Source organism: Sebastes fasciatus, chromosome 18 (assembly GCF_043250625.1).
Source record: "Sebastes fasciatus isolate fSebFas1 chromosome 18, fSebFas1.pri, whole genome shotgun sequence".
NCBI classification, from domain to species: Eukaryota; Metazoa; Chordata; class Actinopteri; order Perciformes; family Sebastidae; genus Sebastes; species Sebastes fasciatus.
Window position 1 is genome coordinate 3,425,679 of NC_133812.1, and position 19,280 is coordinate 3,444,958.

Genomic DNA, 19,280 nt, shown 5'->3' on the forward strand with positions numbered 1-19,280 from the left:
CAGCTTGGATCTATGTTTACTTCCTGTCAGCTGATGTTATTTACATACACTGCAACAGGAAATACACTGGGACACATTTAGAATGTTTACGTTTAAAACTGTAAAATTGTCTAAATATTGTAGATTTGTGACATCACAAATGGACAGAAACGCATAGTTTCTGAATACGGGCTGTGTGTATTTCTCCGTATATTGAGCATTTTGATACTTTCATAGTATTTATATATCACTTAAACCTGCTTTATAATATAAAATACATGACAATCTCACTTTTTACAATATGGGACCTTTAATAGAACATCACAGCACATCAAAAATACACTCCAGACTGCCCAAAACCAGCTCATCAGTGTTGTGTTAAAGGTCCCATATCATGCTCATTTTCAGGTTCATACTTGTATTTTGTGTTTCTACTAGAACATATTTACGTGCTGTAATGTTAAAAAACTACTTAATTTTCCTCATACTGTCTGCCTGAATATGCCTGTATATTCTCTGTCTGAAACGCTCCGTTTTAGCTCATTTCAACGGAATTGCGTTGCTAGGCAACCGTTTGGGTCCGTGTTTACTTCCTGTTAGCTGATGTCATTCACATAGACTGCAACTGGAAATAAATTGGGACACATTAAGAATGTTTAAAACCGTATAATGGTGTAAAAATATTGTATATTTGTGACATCACAAATGGACAATTTCTGAATACGGGCTGTGCTTGTTTCTCCGTATATTGAACGTTTCAATATACCTTTCACAGTATTTATATAGCACTTAAACCTGCTTAATACTATAACAGACATGACAATCTCACTTTTTACGATATGGGACCTTTAAAGTTACTTCCTGTTTTGATTCAGCATATTTTCAAACAACTTAATTGGTTTCCAGTTGAAAAAAAAAAGAGTCATACACATACTTACTCATAAATTTGTTCATAATGAGGTCCCCAAATATCTGATTCGATCCGATTCAAGAGGTCAATGGGCAAAAATACGTTTTTATACACGGCTGGTTATGAAAGTAGTAATCTGCCGGTATCTCTGAAATTCATTGGAGCAGAGAGACATTTTAAGCAGGCTATGAATAAATGGCTATAGCAAATTAAATCAGCGTTGTCTCTTTTATGTGATTAAATGGATATTGTATTTGCACCTGTCAGACCACAATGGAAATAAGCCTACTGTAGGCTTTTATTGTGTCATTTAATCCTCGACGCCTCGACAGTTTGTAGGTGTATGTGATGGCTGTTTTCAGGTGAAGCAGTACTATGTATATTTTATGATTGTCAAATCTATCTATCCATCCATCCATCCATCCATCCATCCATCCATCCATCCATCTATCTATCTATCTATCTATCTATCTATCTATCTATCTATCTATCTATCTATCTATCTATCTATCTATCTATAGCAGTTTCACATTTTACCCACAAGGTGGCTCTAGTGTGGCTCTAGAGTGAAGCCCAGTTCCATTGAGCAACAGGTTTTTGAACCACAGAGTCTCACAGTTCCTGTAGACGATGCAATAAATCAGGTCTGGAGGGATTTATAGTCAATATGTTTTCTATGTGCTATCACTCCTTTTTTTTATCCCTCCAAAATTCAAATTTGTCCATCTTTTTTCACCCTTCTACACATAGATCCAGTATAAAAGAGGGTAACCAATACACCATATCATGAAGTTATATATCATTGTAAAGCTTAGACTATAATCTATCCATCGGTCACATTCACATTGTCATGACACTGAGGTCAAGAGAATTTTGACCTTTAACCTCCAATGCTGTAATGGGGCAAATTCTGAATGCCACTGCAAATTCCCTGATAACTAACTCCACATTGATCTGATGTGCACATGGATAGTTCCAGCATAACGAGGACAAAAAGAGCTTACAAAATGATATATTATATGAATAACAACAATAACAACATTTCTTATCAGAATAAAGGCAACTTTGTATCTGATAGAATGTGCAGAACTTTATATTGGATTCTGTTATTGGGGCAGTTTGTAAAAAGGCATGTTTCTAATGTGATGCCAAAACAGAAATCCCAGATGTAAATGAGGACTGTTGTGGTTCCCATAATCCACTTGGACAGCCAGGCTTCAACTGCACGGCATTCATACTGGCCAACAATGAACCATGTAGTGTGTGTGTGTGTGTGTGTGTGTGTGTGTGTGTGGTACTTACGCGGTCAAACACATTTGCCTCAAATTTGTGTTTACGCTGGCTGCTGAAAGGCTTGTTGACACTTTGCTTAAATGGATCCTGTCAGGATAAATATGCCCTCAACTACTTCCTTTTTTCACAATTCATTCTCTGGTGTGAGAGATAAGCTGGGTAATTGACAGCGGGCACGGTGCCTACTGTACAGCAATGACTTGCTTTTTATGTAATACCACAGAAGAAAAGGGCCTCATCACAGTGGCAATCTAAGCTATTTATGTCTAAAATGTAAATCCTAGTGCAGACAATAAAAAATCCTAATATAAAGAAATACAAATTTCTTGGAGGAAAAAGACTCTTTCGGGAGGAGATCTTGACAAGAGGAGACTTATCACAAAAAAGTAATTAAGGGCATTGAAAATGTCTCCATTACTACAGCATAATATATAATAGTAGATTTGTAACTTTTGAAGTTATTTTTTACCTGTGTGAAAAGAATGTATCAGAATCAAAGGGACACAACATGATTACTAAGAGACACAAAATGACCACAAAGAGACACAAAACAACTACATACACAAAATGACAGCAAAGACACACAAAACAACTACAAAGAGACACAAAATGACCACAAAGAGACACAAAACAACTACAGAGACAAAATGACAGCAAAGATACACAAAACAACTACAAAGAGACACAAAATGACCACAAAGAGACACAAAACAACTACAGAGACAAAATGACTACAAAGAGACACAAAACAACTACGAACAGACACAAATGACTACAAAGAGACACAAAACAACCACGAAATGAACACAGAGACACAATACACACAAAAAGACACAAAACAACTACAGACACAAAATGACTACAAAGGGACACAAAACTACTACGAACAGACACAAAATGACTACAAAGAGACACAAAACAACTACGAACAGACACAAAATGACTACAGAGGGACACAAAACAACTACGAACAGACACAAAATGACTACAAAGGGACATAAAACAACTTCAAAGAGACACATAATGACTACAAAGAGATGAGAGATCTCATTTATGTCGTGTTTAAAAGCAAATCTTTTTAAAATGTTTATGATTTGTCAGACATTTTCACACAGGCTCAGCCGTATGATTGTGTTATAAACAGTTTTTCCACTTCATTTCCTTTCGCAGCAATCACGTTGTTTGGGGTGTGGTGTGGATGTTTTAAATAGTGTGTTGTCCCTCAGCAGACAGGAACAGGATACTACTGTGCCTGTTGATGCCAAACCTTTATGACACTGCCACAACCCATGGCATCGAAATAGGATTTCAATCAGATACACGGACAGAGAGGCAGAAAACAAGAGGGGAAGGGGGAGAAGGAGTGATATCAGAAGAGTGGAGCAGAGGAAATGTAGTATTCTACATCTTTTTTAGGGTTAACAGGATACTGAAATAGCCACCAACACTGTTCTGGAGCCAGATTACTGGGAGATGTTGAGTACAGTTGACTCACACCTATACCTCTCAGACCTCATTACAATATACAGTATGAACCCTGCATGCAGTCTGCTGTCTTCAGCAACCGAGACAGCGACGCTGCTATTGTTTTCACCTTGTGTGTGAGTCATCGATGCAAAATGTGGTCCTGGAGACACCTACCAGAACTACCACAAGACAGTTTTCGCCAGGTGTTTATGTCGGTCTGTCTGTCTGTCTTTCTGTTGACAGATTTTGTCACCGTGATAGCGTCACAACCGTGTAAGATGCAGTCACGAAACTTTACAGATGTGTAGTTGAGATCAAAATGAAGGCATTTATGTATTTTTCTATTTTTCTTATTGCCCTGTTCTGTTGTTCTGTGTACCACTGGGTGTATAAAATACAAAAAAAAATGCAAATATACTTTGGATATTTTGTGAATATACTAATTCATGAGTGGATTGCAGTAAAAGCATTAACAAAAAATGAATGCAGATTTTGAAGATGGGTGTGAAAGAGGCTAAATAACGCTCCAAACTAACCCTAAATTTTGGCGAGGAAAAACGTTTTCAAAGGGGTCCCTTGACAACTGACCTCCAGACATGTGAATGAAAATGGGTTCTATGGGTACCCACGAGTCTCCCCTTTACAGACATGCCCACTTTATGATAATCACATGCAGTTTGGGGCAAGTCATAGTCAAGTCAGCAAACTGACACTCTGACAGCTGTTGTTGCCTGTTGGGCTGCAGTTTGCCATGTTATGATTTGAGCATATTATTTTATGCTAAATGCAGTACCTGTGAGGGTTTCTGGATCAATATCTATCATTGTTTTGTGTTGTTAATTGATTTCCAATAATAAATATATACATACGTTTGCATAAAGCAGCATATTTTTCCACTCCCATGTTGATAAGAGTATTAAATACAAATCTCCCTTTAAGGTTCATTTTAAACAAATAACAAATGTGAGATTAATTTGCGATTAACTATGGATGATCATGCGATTGATCAAGATTCAATATTTGAATCGACTGACAGCCCTAATATAAACTACACTATATCATAGTATCATAGTATTCTCATTTCTATTATATATGCTTAATAGTATTGTATTATAACTGTATTGTGTGTGTATATTACATAAACTGCACACATATTAAATATAACATATAATTACTGTATTATTGTACTTATTATTCTCTCTCTCACACACACACACACACACACACACACACACACATATATATATAAATTATATATATAGATATATATAATTTTTTTTTCATATAATATGTCTTTTTTTCTGTTATTTTTTATAAGGGTACTGGGTGTTTCATGTCCTGTGTGTGTGTTTATTGTAAAAAAAAGATGAAAATAAAATAATAATAAATAAATAAAACGTATATTTCGCGCACTTAAATGTATCTTGACTTGAAGTTTTCATTGTGTGGAGTATTTTTGGTTATTGTTAACTTTTAATATCTGCATGTTGGACAACAAGTTTAAGAGCTCAAATTAATTTATTATTATTATTATTATTATTATTATTATTTCTTTTCTTTTTTTTTTCCAGATGAACTGTTTTAAATTCCCCTGGCGCTCTCGTGTGAACAGAAGCTAGTTATCTAGTGTCATGCCAGATAAAGACTTCTGATAAGACCATTATCAGTTTACAGGACCGGAAACGATTTTTACTGGTAGGTTTGTTTCCCATTCCCATAAACATTCCTGAAACTCTGATAACTGCTGGTTAGTTCAGTAAAAAAACAAAACAACCACAAATGTCCCAATAGTTGGGAGGAGGTAGTCTCTCTCACACGTACACGCACTCGTACAGTAGTTACTGTACTTGTGCTGAGTGGGCCAATCACACAGCGGGGGGGATCAACATCAACATTCCATTAAACATTCCTCTCGCGGGACTGTCCTGCCCAAAACCTCGCGATGTTTCCTGCTGTTTAGTATTTTGGTGGCAGCCAGCAGCAGGCAGCAGGCAGCAGCCAGTAACCCGGGGAGACGGGGGAGACCAAGTCCAAGAAAGGTGGAGACTCCTGCTCAACTTCCTGCACAATAATCTGGAAGCAACCACCAAGAGAGAGAGAGAGAGAGAGAGAGAGAGAGCTGGGGACTCTGCTGCTGCTGCTGCTGGGGCAAAAGACGAATGGATATACGACTCACTTTACTTCTTTTCTCGCCAGTGAATCGACCCTGAAACACTTAAAGTGGTTGATTCCATCTTACCTGGCTAGTAGCTACTAGCTATCAGTGGAGGCTGCTGCTCTGCTGGAGAACACATTCCCAACATTGTGATAGCGAGGCGGTGATAGAAGGAGCAGGAATGGGTGAGTTTTCCATGATGTGGCGCTTGTGTTTTCTACTGTTACCTTGTTTTCTACTCAACGCACGAAGCGAGTGGACCACACACGTAAAGCGTTAAACCGAATGTCAGTGACATAAATGATCTTGTTGTGAAGCCAGCGGGCGAGTTAAAGTTAGCCAGCTAGCTGGTTAGCCTAGCCCAGCTAGCTGCCAGGAGAACGCCACCTCCACCTCCATCCCTGGATCAGGCTGCACGCCTGGAGCTAATGTGAGAGAGCTAACCTCAGAAGCTGATGTCAACATGGCCTCTGCTGCAAAAAAACACGTTATGCCCTGAAAGGACTGTAACGTTAGTGGCTTGAAATTCCCACTTTATTCTTCCAAAGTTAGGACTGTTTAGGTGTGGAAAGAACTCCACAGACAGGAAACCTTAGACATTAAGTTAGCTTGTTCTTCTCCTATACGTTAACTTCTGCTTTTGAGATTTTGCTTTTAGGTGTGATAATAATATGTAGATTTGATTGTGGCACACTGTGTGTGACAGTGACAGTCTTACTGTAAGTAAGTTCCTCACACTCCAATGCATGGACTGCTTTGCTCGTCTCCACTTAACACTGGACCAAACTGACCCAGGGTCTGTTTTTGACCCATGATGACCCCATCCTTTAACCTCACATCATGTTTTTTTTTAACACTCTTAACCCTCTCTTGACTGTAAGTACATTTGTCACAACTGTTTGATGGGACATCACAGCTCTATTGCATGTCTGCAAAAAGGTAGTAATTCACCCAAAACACTTCATTCATGCTTCAGAAACCTAGTTATTGTGTCAGTAAATTGGCCGATGGCACCAAAATGACAAGTTGTTTTGTCATTGTGATGTTTTTTTCACGATGGCAGTCAACCCTGGAAATGTTTCTTATATACGTGTATTATATATGTTAGTTGCTTGAAATTCCCCAGTTTATTCTTCAAAATTTAGGACAGTTAGTGCAGTTTAGGTGTCAAGAGAACTCCACAGGACAGGCAAGCCCCAGACAAGTTAGCTTCTTCTGATACTATACGTTAACTTCCGCTTTTTATATTTGCTTTTAGGTGTGATAAGAATATGTAAATTTGATTGTGGCACACTGTGTGTGTCGTCACTGACATTCTTTCCATGACAGTGACAGTCTTACTGTAAGTAAGTTCCCCACACTCCAATGCATGTACTGCTTTGCGTGTCTCCACATAAACACTGGACCTAGCTGACCCAGGGTCTGTGTTTTTGACCCATGATGATCATCCTTTAACCTCTAAACACTCTTAACATTCTCTTAACTGTAAGTACAATCGTCACTACTGTTTCATGGGACATCACAGCTCTATTGCATGTCTGCAAAAAAGGTAGTAGCTCGCCCAAAACACTTCATTCATGCCTCAAAACCTAGTTATTGTGTCAGTAAATTGTTTTTTCCACGATGGCAGTCAACCCTGGAAATGTTTCTTATATACTAATCTGTTTTGTTCAACTTGTTTGTTGACACTGACTGCTTATTGTACTATACCTGAATGCTACTGAGCTTTTTTAGATTCTGATTTCAACAGTAGGTACAAGTTTACTGGGGAAAAGCAAGGGGAGACTTGTAGGTATCCATAGAACCCCTTTTCATTCACATATCTGGATGTCAGAGGTCAAGGGACCCCTTTTGAAAATGGCCCTGACAGTTTTTCCAAGTTTGGAGCGTTATTTAGCCTCCTTTTGCGACAAGACAACTGAGTCCGCTACAACCCTAAAAATTGCAAGTCGCATTAATGTGTTAAAGAAACTAGTGGCATTAAAATGAATTTGCGTTATTAATCCTGTTAACTTTGACTGGCCACTTAGCGATGTGTTACATGTACTGTAACAGAAAATTCACCTTTGACCCATCAAGTAAAGTCATACATATACAGTGGCACAAAATGACATCCACGCCAAAAACAAACAACCCGCAACAATGAAAAAAGCTGCAATGGTTGTGCGAAATACAACAAATTGTACCTCCACACAGTATGCAACACTGTGTCATAGATATTTATGGAACATATACATGCATGTTTGACAGATTTTGATAACCGATTGGATCATTTTGATGACTCAAGCGATGAAAGAATGTTTACAAGTTGTGCGTAAGACAATTTCATGGAGAATCAACTCAGAATCAGTTTTGATCAGCGAGCCATGTGCAAGTGGTTAATGTGCAAATTGTAGACTTTTTTTTACTCTTTTGCACACGTGCGCCAAAACACATGCAATTTGCTTGAATGAGAAATTCAAATCTGTTGCAACACTCTAATTGTGCAGAGATTTAACTTCTTTTGAGAGAAAAACAAAAAATATCTCATTCAAGAATTGAGCCGAAGCGAATGAGAAAAACAGTAAATTGACATGATTCTCAAAGTGATGGATTCAGTTATCTCCAGGCTGACAACATCATATAATCATGGCATTTCAGTAACTTGAAAACATAGTTGCAACCAAAGATGGTTGCTATCTTCTATATGCACAGATGTCACAGAATGTGGTTGTCGTGATGGTCATAGCTGACTGAATGTAGAGGAAACACTCTGATCTGTAAACTGCAGACGTCTTGTACTGTACCATGAAACCCGCCTGTTGCATCTCGCTAGATGTGCAGTCTGTGGTTAGTGTGTGGTTGTGTGCAGTGGGACTTGCTCAAGAACTCTGCTATGTTGTAGAACAGGTTAGAAGCCCAGCCTTTGCTTAGCCCTCAGATGTGTGAGGTTGCAGATGGTGCTTTTTGATACTTTCAAGTCAGAGACAAAACTGCTTTGCATGAACTTTGTTGCTCCCACTTAGTATTCAGTTCTACAGTGACACCACAGCGAAGGATGTAGGAGACATATGAAACTAACACTGCACTTAATGAGCAACAAAAACATTGCAGAAGGTAATCAGACAACAAGTTGGGGAGTTATTAAGAATGTGACTAAAACTGACAATCACTCCATATGAGAATCCACCAAAACAGGCTCTTTAGCTAGTATCCATTTATCTTAGGACACTGGGTTCACATGTGATGCATTGTTCTCTACTTTGGTATGCCTTTCTTCATCTGAGGATATCTGTTTGAACATGTCTGAGCTGTGTGAGCCCCTCACATTCTGTGTTCTCTGAACTTAGCTTAGGCTACATGTGTCCTGCTACCAGGGCTGGTACGATATACCTATCTCCAGATTCGATACTTTCTGGATACTTGGTTGCCGATTCCATATGTATTGCGATTCGATATTATAATTTATTGCGATTTTTTAAAACTTTTTTTTTTAACACTAGACAATGGGAAAAAGTTGAATCATACACTTCTGGGGACTTTTACTTTCTCTTAATTCATACAGTAAAAATGTTTGATTTTCATGTCCTGAAGTCAAATATATCAGTTATTGTCAGGCATTATTTATTAAATTTTTTCCAGCAAGCCAAAAATCAAAGAATAAAGACATTTCCCTCACAAATTAGTGGTATTTTCTTTTTAATTTATAAGGGACATGTAATGTTCTATTCTTCTGGTGAATATAATCCAATCAATCTTATTTCCATATATGTATTTTGTATATACAGTACACTTTATTTTGAAAACCGGACGTAGTCACACATGTATACTTCCTCTAACTTCTCCAAGGTGGTCTCTAGCTCACCCATCAGCTCCGTTCTCTTTGTCGATCCATGGTCAGCTCCATCGGGGCCGTGTGATTGCATTTAACATAAATGTCAGTATATGGGTGCTCTACAGTTGTAGCGTCGGCCCATTTGACCACGGAGATGAGAGCGACGGCCGGCTCGACTGCATGTTACCTTGATACAGGAACTACAACGTTTCCTGTCTGTGACAGAGTTATCATGCAGCTTTAGCCGTGATGTCTAGCTCTGCTTTTCCTGGAAATGTGTGAAACTAGGGATTCTAATTTTTGAAAAATAATTCTTAACCGATAACCGACCCTCATTAACCGACAAGATTTGTGCCTCGCATGCAGCGGTGCGCCAGCTGCAGTGTATGAGCACGACAGACAGTCCCCAGTTCACCCTCCGGAGAGCTACGATGCTGCGTTCACTGTCTCCAGTTTACTATCTGGGAGTGTTAACTCAGCAGCTACGATGCTGCGTGTAGTGTCGCGGACTTTCCCAGTAAAAGTCTCCACCGCACATTTAGTTTAGTTTAACAGGATGTCAGATGTGTGTCTGCCCGGATTAACGATAGCGATTGTCCTACAAACAGTGTGTGTGTTTGCGCTACGTTAGCAGCTGCTAGCGTTGCCGGTGGCTTCGTGCCCGCTGTAGCCACACACATATGGTCTGTCAGCGCAGCGTAACTTCAGCGAGTTTTCCCGACAGACCGTGTGTGTGTTGTCGGTGGCGTTATAGCTGTGAACGTAAGTGTAGCAGACAGTGTGTGGACAGTTTATTTGTCGGTGAATAAATGCTACGAGGCCACAACTCCTCCGCTCAAGCGAGCTATAGAAGGGAGCCAAATTCCTATTGTCGGCTCAGACTCTCTTAAAGTGGACCAGCTTTTCTCCTTAAAGTGACGAGTTATTCTCAGCTTTTTAATTAATTATCATATCCCTATGTGTAACCCAAAGTGTTTCCATACTTTACTGGATGTGTAGTGTTTACAACCTTGCATTTAAAATGTAAAAGCGGTAACTTCCGTCTAACTCAGCATAGACTCAAATGAAGCAAATACTGTTTTTATTTATCAAATATCGATTCTGGGATTAAACATGATACATAAACGTGATACATAGGTGAATCTATTTTTTCCCCACCCCCTTCCTGCTACTGGTCGATCGACTTAAATCCACAAACTGGAATTTAGTTTGGTTGCATTAAGTGGTTTGAAATACTGCTGCTTTGTGTGGTGTGCTCTCACCATCTCTGTGCCTGTCTTCAATCTTGTATTTTTGTCCTCTTGTCCTCTTATTTTGAAAGCGGATAGTACAGAGGAGAAAGGAAAATGAGGGGAGAGAGAGAGCAGGGATGACCTGCAACAAAGGTCCCCCAGCGAGACATGAACTGGGGACATTGTGATTACACGGACAACTTCTTAAACCCCCCCGGGCCACCAGGACGTCCCAGTTAATATTCTATTCAGCTTCACCGCAGGATTCCATAGAACCAGCGAAACAAAGACTGGACGTGTGCCAGTATGTCTGATTGAATATTAACCTCACTGGCTTCAGCCAATATTTACCAGCACGTGGTTTAGGGGTGATTTCCCACCGTGGTTTTAATTTAACCAGTGAAGGTCAGTTTACCTAGTGTGGTTAATCTGGTGGTTAAAATGTTGTAGTCTGACTCACCGGATATAGACTGTGGGTTTAAGCCTGCCAGTGGCCGCATATTTCCCACGGCTTTCTACTCCCCTTCCGCTAACTGTGCTATCTATTTTGTATGGCTGCAACTAACAATTATTTTCATTGTCGATTAATCTGTTGGTCATTTTCTCGATTAATTGATTTAGTTATTTGGTCTATAAAATATCAGAAAATGGTGAAAAATGTTTTGTCCACAACTCAAAAGATATTCAGTTTACTGTCATAGAAACCAGAAAATATTCACATTTAAGAAGCTGGAATCTTTTTCCCCAAGAAGATTGTGATTGGTTTAAAGAAACACAAACATGCCAGAGTGTTTTTTTCCTCCCTATAACAGAACGATAATGTGTGGTGCCAGACGTTTCAATGCTGTCGAGATAGGTCTCTAGACTATTTAATTTGTAATAAAAGTACCCTAAAGACGTATTTATCATTATACTTAATGTCATTTTGCCTGTATTCACAAGAGAAAACAATTAGATCTCAAAAACTTTTGAACTGATAAATGAGGCATAACTATTATTACCTGCACACCTCTAGTGAGTTAACAACACACCGAGATCACTGTCCTCAAATGTGTGCTGCCGGAACTCGGCTGTTCTCTTTGATGGTAAACTGAATCTTATAGGTCTCCACAGCTATACTGTCCTGAGATCATAATAAAAAAACATCTCATCTGTACTAGGGATGGGTCATGATTTTTGATTTTTCAAATAGTCGTTAAGTTATAAGAAATCGTATAGTTTTGTCCTTCCGTCCGTCCATTCGCGTGTCACAATTTCGTTTCTTGAGCAGAACTCGTAAACTATTTGACTTAAGAACTTCAAATTTGGTTTGATGGTTGACAGTGTGTCTTAGTTGTGCCTTTTGGGGGTTAGAAGTTGAGGAAGGTGAGCTAATAACAAGCTACTATTGTGCTCAATAGACTAATTCCATTAGTTCCAAAAGGGCAAAAACCTTTGGCCCTACTTTAGTAGGGGTCAAGCGGTGAGCGGGGGTATGTGAGCCAGGCTCACTTTTGCCTTGTTTTCTTAGCGACCCTGTCTTCGAACGATGTGAATGAGAGCAGAGAAGGAGAGACAGGTGATCAGAGAGAGAGGAGAGGAGGGGAGTTTGGGAGACAGCCAGCTGCAGCTGGACTCACTACTACTTATCCAAGTTTCATCCAGGAACATTTGTAATTTGTTATATGTTCATTAGAGTAAAAGTCCATTTAGTTAACCAGCTTAACTTGGTTGGACTGATTCATCTCCACCTGAATGAAGTGCGTTCTACAACGATCGGCAAGGTAAAATTACTGTTTCTGTTACTGGAGTCTCATAGCTCTGAGGGGAGCATATTGATTGTATATTTTGTACGTTAATACGTTTTAATAATTGCTTAAATCCCTGTTGATTTTTTATTTTTTTTTAATAGGCCTACATTTTCCATTTCAGACAAGTAAGTTTGGTTATTGGTATAAGTAAAGCATCTCATCTACTTGCCCCAAGGGAAACTGGCTGAAAACGCTTAATGTCAAGCCCTGCCTAGTACTATGTTCAGGTACAGTATTGAGAGTAGGTCACCCGTGTTTTGGCAGTGTGAAAAGACCAACACACAATCACTGTACTTACCGGTATGCGCGTAAACAACAGAAGAAAATGAACGTGCGGAAAAATACGCTTTGAGTTTGCGGTTACGCGTGTATAGTGTGAGCCGTTTCGTTTATATGGAGAAAACTAGAATGGCATTCGGAGAGCGCAGGACCTCCGCCAAGCTGCCCGAGTACGATTGACCCCCCCCTCCCTCCGTTTAGCTTGCGCCATCATCCAGGTGTATTTTTGTTTATGTTGAGATCAGCTGTACGTAGCGGAGCATCGTAAAACACTTCATTCAAACTGGACAGAAACAAAATAAAACTCACCTAAACCGTCCTCGTTACTCTTTCCAACAATCACCAAGTGTGCTTTGGTCAAACTCAACTGTAATTTCACAGAGTTTAATATGAAAAAACGCTGGATCTACAGGTGTATCTGAATTGTCCTGACCAGGGTTCAACCCGGGTTGACTGGCTTGGTTTGAATTGACAAAAGGAGGGTTGGACCAGAGTAGGTTAACCCTGGTCCAATCCTGGTCATTGGTATGAAAGTGGTATCTGTCCCTCTCTCTGCCATGGATGTATAAAGAGAACTGTATACAGCGTTGGAGGCGGGGCCCCGGTCATTCCTATGAGAGTTGTTCATTGGCGCATGAAGCCTAAATGGCTCGACTTCCGTCTAGAAAAGTACCTGGATCTTGGCGGAGTAGCGTCCGAGATGAATGGCGGAGTACCATCCACTCGGTCACATGACTTGGTCATGGGGTCCCAACGTCACGCCATCGTCACGTCTTGGCGCTCCAGCCTCGGTCTAGGTCTCACTCACATGAACGGAGGAAGGGAAATAACTCTGGATTCAGCTATTAGTGCGTTTTACAACATTAAAAACTGAATTTTTTTAAATAAGGATTATTAGAGTGTTCGTACTGGGGAATTGATTCACCTCAAAAAAAATTATCCGCTGAGTTACAGACGTCTCTTTCCCAATGTAAGTCTATGGGGAAAAGTATTTTTGTGCCAAATGCATCGCGTGAACGACACAGAAGTTGCAGTACCGCCGTTTGGCCACTAAGAAAGTCGGGATCGACGACTGCCGCGCTTCCGGGGAGCTTGCTCTCTGCAGGCAGAAGGAAACATGCAGGGTGAGGCGTCATGAATGCGTCATCAGTTACACTGCGTATGTCTTAAAGCCTGTTGTGTTAATGCACAGCCTGAGTGGAGTTATTAAAGAAAAAACCCTAAGCCGGATCATGATCCGGATCGCCACCAAAATCGAATGGATTGTTCATTGTGCCACACCCCACCCCTCCAAAAAATGCCATTCAAATCCATCGCAGACTTTTGGAGTAATCCTGCAAACGGACAAACCAACAAACAAACCAACGCCGGTGAAAACATATCCTCCTTCCTAGGCTTTCGGCCTAGGAAGGAGGTAATAAAATCTTGGAAATGGTGTTGGTTTGTTTTGCCAATCAGTGGTAGTGAGGGAGGTGATTTCAATGCTTACTCTCTGTATATTTCTGATCTTATATGATCCGGGGTGAACTGTGCGTTCCTCAGTGCGTTCCCTGCTTTCCTATAGATTATTTGCATACTAGTTTGCTCGCAGCATAACCATGTCTTATCTGTTAGTTTCCACCATTCCATCTGTAATAGGCAGCAATATTTACGTCTCCTCCCAGACTTCTTGACATGTTTGCTCTTTGAAATCTGACAGCCATTGTTTGCACTTGGCCTTTTGTTTGCTCCTAGAACTATGGGTTGTGTATATATTTGTGAAACCAGACAGGTTCAATAACTTGAATAATAGCGACAATCCCTGTTTGATTGTCTAGTTGGCCAAACGTAGCTCCCAGGTGTGTGTAATGTGTCAGGGCGTCGGTAAAATGGTCACATGTTCAGCTACTATCCTCACCGTCTGGACTGTGGGTGAATAAAGGTGAACAGGAGTCCCTCTCATCCGTCTCACTTGATTTTGTCCTGGTAACACTTTGCCCTTCATATCAGCCACCTCTCAGATCAGTGGGAAGGAATGCAGTTATGAGTTTCCTCTTTGCTGATTAGTGTGTGTGAGTGAGTGAGAGAAGCACAGAGAGAGCACTGATTCAGACTGTCTGCCTGGCAGTCAGCTTGCCTGCGTGGCCTTGAGTACCCCCCCCCCCCCCCCCCCCCCGTTGCATCCTCCTGTCTGTCACTGGCTTATATAACACCCATATTGTACAAACTCTTTACCTGGAAACATTGTGCGAGGAGAGGAAAACAATAACCTGGAAGTTCCTTTCCTTTCTGTTGAACCTAGACCCAGCGCACACACACAGACAGGAAGTGACATCAACATTTGCAGTGCGCTCTCAGCATGAGAGTAAAAATAGCAACATAGAAGATGATCAAATTGATTTAAAAGGCTTGCAAATATGTCTAGTGGGGCTCCGGAGCCACATGCGTCTCTTTAACCCCTCTCCAGTGGCTCCCTGTGGATTTTTAAAAATGGAAATGAAAGTTGTAATATTATGATAATAAAGTCAGAAGTTTACGGGAAAAAAAGTCGTAATACTATGAGGGGAGAGTCAGAAGTTTAAGAGAAAAAAAAATCTTAATATTATGAAAATAAAGTCAGAAGTTTATGAGAAAAAAGTCGTAGTATTATGATAAAGTCTGAAGTTTATGAGAAAAAAGTCATAATATTATGAGAATAAAGTCATGTCAATGTCAATGCCAGTTTTTCCTTGCCGGAAGTTCGAAGCGTTGTTGAGCCTCCTTCACGACAAGCTAGTAGGACATGGTTGGTACCGATGGATTCCTCAGGTTGTCTAGGTTGTGATATCTTCACTCTAGATTTAAAACTGAGCCCGCTACAACTAAAAAAAACGCAAGTTGCCTTAATGTGTTGATGCTTGAAATGCGTCATCTTTGATTTAATGCTTAACCGCTGTGTGAGTTTATTAAATTGACGCTGTGGGGAGGAGAAAGGACGATAAAAATGTATCTGATAAGGACTCAAAACAAGAATGGGCATGATGGAAATATGCTGTATTGAGACAATCATAACACACACAGACATTCATAACAGTGCTGCAAATAGGCAATAGCATAGTTACTCTGTGATGAGAATAATCCAAGATCCACTTCCAATACATTTATTTCTTTGCTTTTCTCGTGGAACTACTATCACAACTGGGCAGCAAGTTGTGGACGGAGTGTGCGTCTGCAGAGGAAATGGTGCATGCAAGCACACAGTGAACATGTGTCAGCCCAAAGTGCTGCTTTGGAATGACTCCTTTTTAGCTTTTGATTGTCATCTCTCTCCCCTGCAGCAAAAATGTCAGGAATCCTCAGCCGCCACTCCCCTAGGCCTGAGGTATCAAGCCACTGTTAATGAGAAAGATAGCTCCTGGTGCGTGTTTTTTTTTTTTCACGCCTTCTTTGTATTGTAATCTCTCGCTAGTCTTTTAACTCCCACTTCTAGGGTTGGGAGATATGGCGTAGAAATGTGTCCACTGGTTGAGATTTACTAATACCATTTCCACCGCGATAGCAACTCTCGTGTGAATTTCTCGATTCACACAAGATCGAGAATCCAGCTTCCTCGCAAGGTAATGTGAGTTGGGCAGATATGGAGGAGGAGAGCAGTTGCCTTTGTTTGTATGGAAGTTCCAAATATATAAGAAGAAAATAATCAAATGTTATGAAGGACAGTATGGCTATTTTAATTTCTTAATTGATTTTACAGAACAATTACTATATTGTGATATATACAGTTACTGTGATATAAAATTACATATACCGTGATAGCAGACATTGCCCATATCACATATATTGGCCATATTTTGTCCCGGATTACGTTTGTTTTTGACGTATCACAAATCTTTTTGTATTGATAAGAGCGCAGAAGTTTGTGTATGGAGGAGTAGGAGGTTGGGGTGGTGGTTGGGTCAAACTAACCCAGAACTTTAGCCCAGGAGACCGCTGTTTGTGCCCCGTCAACGTTTACTTAATTTAATCATGATGTGTTTTTACTTTTACTAAACCTAACCAAGTAGTTTCGTTGCCAAAACTAACCAAGTAGTTTTGTTGTGTTTTCTGTTTTATTTTGTTTCAATTTACAACATTAACCATCTGTTTAAAACCGTTTAAAAGTGCGTCCTAGTTTCAGGGAGAAAATAGGATTCCCTTCAAACGTAATTGAGGATGCAGTTTAGTTGTATGGGAAAGTCAGTTTGTTGAAGACAGGGTTGACAACAAAGACAGTAAACTTCCGTTTCCATTAGTTTCCTTTTCTGTCCGTAAACCTGTGGGCATTGCCAAACAATCTGTCAGGAAGTAACTTGGCAGTGTGGTTTGTAGAAGCGGTAAGCCAAAGGAACTTATCAACACGTTTTACAAGTCTTGAACTTTGTTCCCATTATTATTATTTCACTCTGTGCTCAAAACTAGCGGTTATAGAAAGAGCAACTGTTGTCCAGAGGTGTAGGCTGTGTCCAGTGCCATGTGCATTCGATATTATGCAAATGATTGTTACATGATTACTCAGGACACATCTTCAATAATAAGGGATGTTCCTAAGGACTAATTTCCCTGATGGTTAAACGGAAGTTAAAACTTAGACTATTCGACTAGTCTAAAAGTAAGAAAACGCTCAGAAAATAGAACACAATTTAATCTGTAAGGTTAAACATTGTGCATAAAAAACATTTGATCATTATGTCCCCAGTGTTTTTGTGTTAAATATAACTAACATTGAATGACACCACATTTCAAATGTTATTCCTTCATTAAGCGCAGAGATTTCAAGAGTGGCAGATACAATTTCTGAGTGGCAGACAGTGAAAAAAAGTTAATTTCAGACCCTGACTATCAATAATGTCAGAAAATATGAAGTCAAATATTTTTAAGATGTCAATGAAACCTCCTGACAGTGTTGCCAGAAGACTCCAGGGGGGTTCCCTCGGTTATGTATTTCTCATCTCATTCTTGTACAGGGTTTTGACTCTCGCTCTACTCATCATTTGCTTGATGGCACACCATTTAATGGGATGTGCTTTTGGCTCTTGGCTTTATGACCCATTTCTGCGTTTGTGGCTGCTGCTTGTTGTTTTAGAAAGCTGTGGATATAATCTTATATTGTTCAGATTAGACTGGAATTAAAGAAAAAACATGATATAGCTAAATTCACATCCGTGACTGCTTTTCAGTGGTCTGCATGCGTGACACCAGTAACAGGATCATATTGTACTGTAGTACAGTCTGACATCATGTAGGTCATGAATGACTATAGCAGACCTGCTGACCCACATCCACACCGACCCATTAACACAAACGTAGCCAGGGAGACAAGCATGCAAGCCAGTTAGCAATGAAATGAAATACTCACTTACACATTTGGGTATCTGGACCGCCAATGAAGCCTACAAACTGTGAGATAAGACAAACAGTCACTTTTTGAGACCTTATTTCAGAAAAAAATATGAACGGTAGTTGAATGTGAGAGTCAAATATTTTTTTGGATCCCGTTTGAATTGCGCCAAGAATCACACATATGATGTTTGTCAATTTAAAACATAATTTTGTAAGTCAAGAAACTCTTAGTTTGTTATAAACCTGTTGAAGTATCAAACTGTGAAAACTGCGTAATTAGAAAGACGACACACCCAAATGTCACCTAAGTGACGTCTGTCTCTGAAGCTACGATGTCTGTGTGTTTCCTACTGGGTTGAACTCACACCAGCAACGGGTCTGATCATTCTTTCTCTTCCCGGCTGATAAAAAGACCTGGAGTCGCTGGATAAAACACATCCGGTAAGATAAAGTTACATTTGTGTGTGGAACACAACCAAGTTAGCTAGCTGACTAGCGTTGGTGCCGTATAGGGATGCACAGATACCAGTATCGGGTCCGATTCTGTGCCCATATACTCGTACTCGTTCTCGCAAAACGGCACCGATACCATTCTTTCGATCTTTCAAATTGACAAACATGATATGTGTGATTCGCGGCGCAAATTAGGACAGCCACGTCGTGCCCCCAGGGCGGGGCTCGGCCCACCTAAAAGGCACCAGGGGTCTGCGGCAATGTCTGCAACCCACCCGACCCGTCTTGAAAAACGGACCAAGGAGTCTAACGCACGCACGAGTCAGAGGGTGCAAGCAAAACCCCGTGGCGCAATGAAAGTGACGGCCCTGCTGGGTCGGGCGCACCACCGGCCCATCTCGCCTGCACCGTTGGCGTGAGCGCGTGCGATAGGACCTGAAAGATGGTGACGAGAGGTTAACGTGAGGTTAACGTCACGCTGCCGTAAAGTGGTATCGGTGCCGCTGTATCGGAGCCGTTTTGCAAGTACGAGTACATGAGCACGGTATCGGACCCATACCCGATACTGGTA

General features: G+C 40.4%; 1 protein-coding gene across 2 annotated transcripts in view; it reads left to right on the forward strand.

Annotated features, from left to right (window-relative positions):
• Window positions 1-5,607: 5,607 nt before the first annotated feature.
• Window positions 5,608-19,280, forward strand: part of cd2ap (CD2-associated protein) — an 86,914-nt gene continuing 73,241 nt past the window's right edge. Inside the window, exon 1 of one of the 2 annotated variants that reach the window (XM_074616268.1) lies at window positions 5,608-5,989. In XM_074616268.1, the coding sequence (XP_074472369.1) occupies window positions 5,986-5,989 (4 nt within the window). In that variant the 5' untranslated portion in view covers window positions 5,608-5,985. The remainder of the gene's footprint in view (window positions 5,990-19,280) is intronic. The other variant, XM_074616267.1, reaches the window with a different exon arrangement.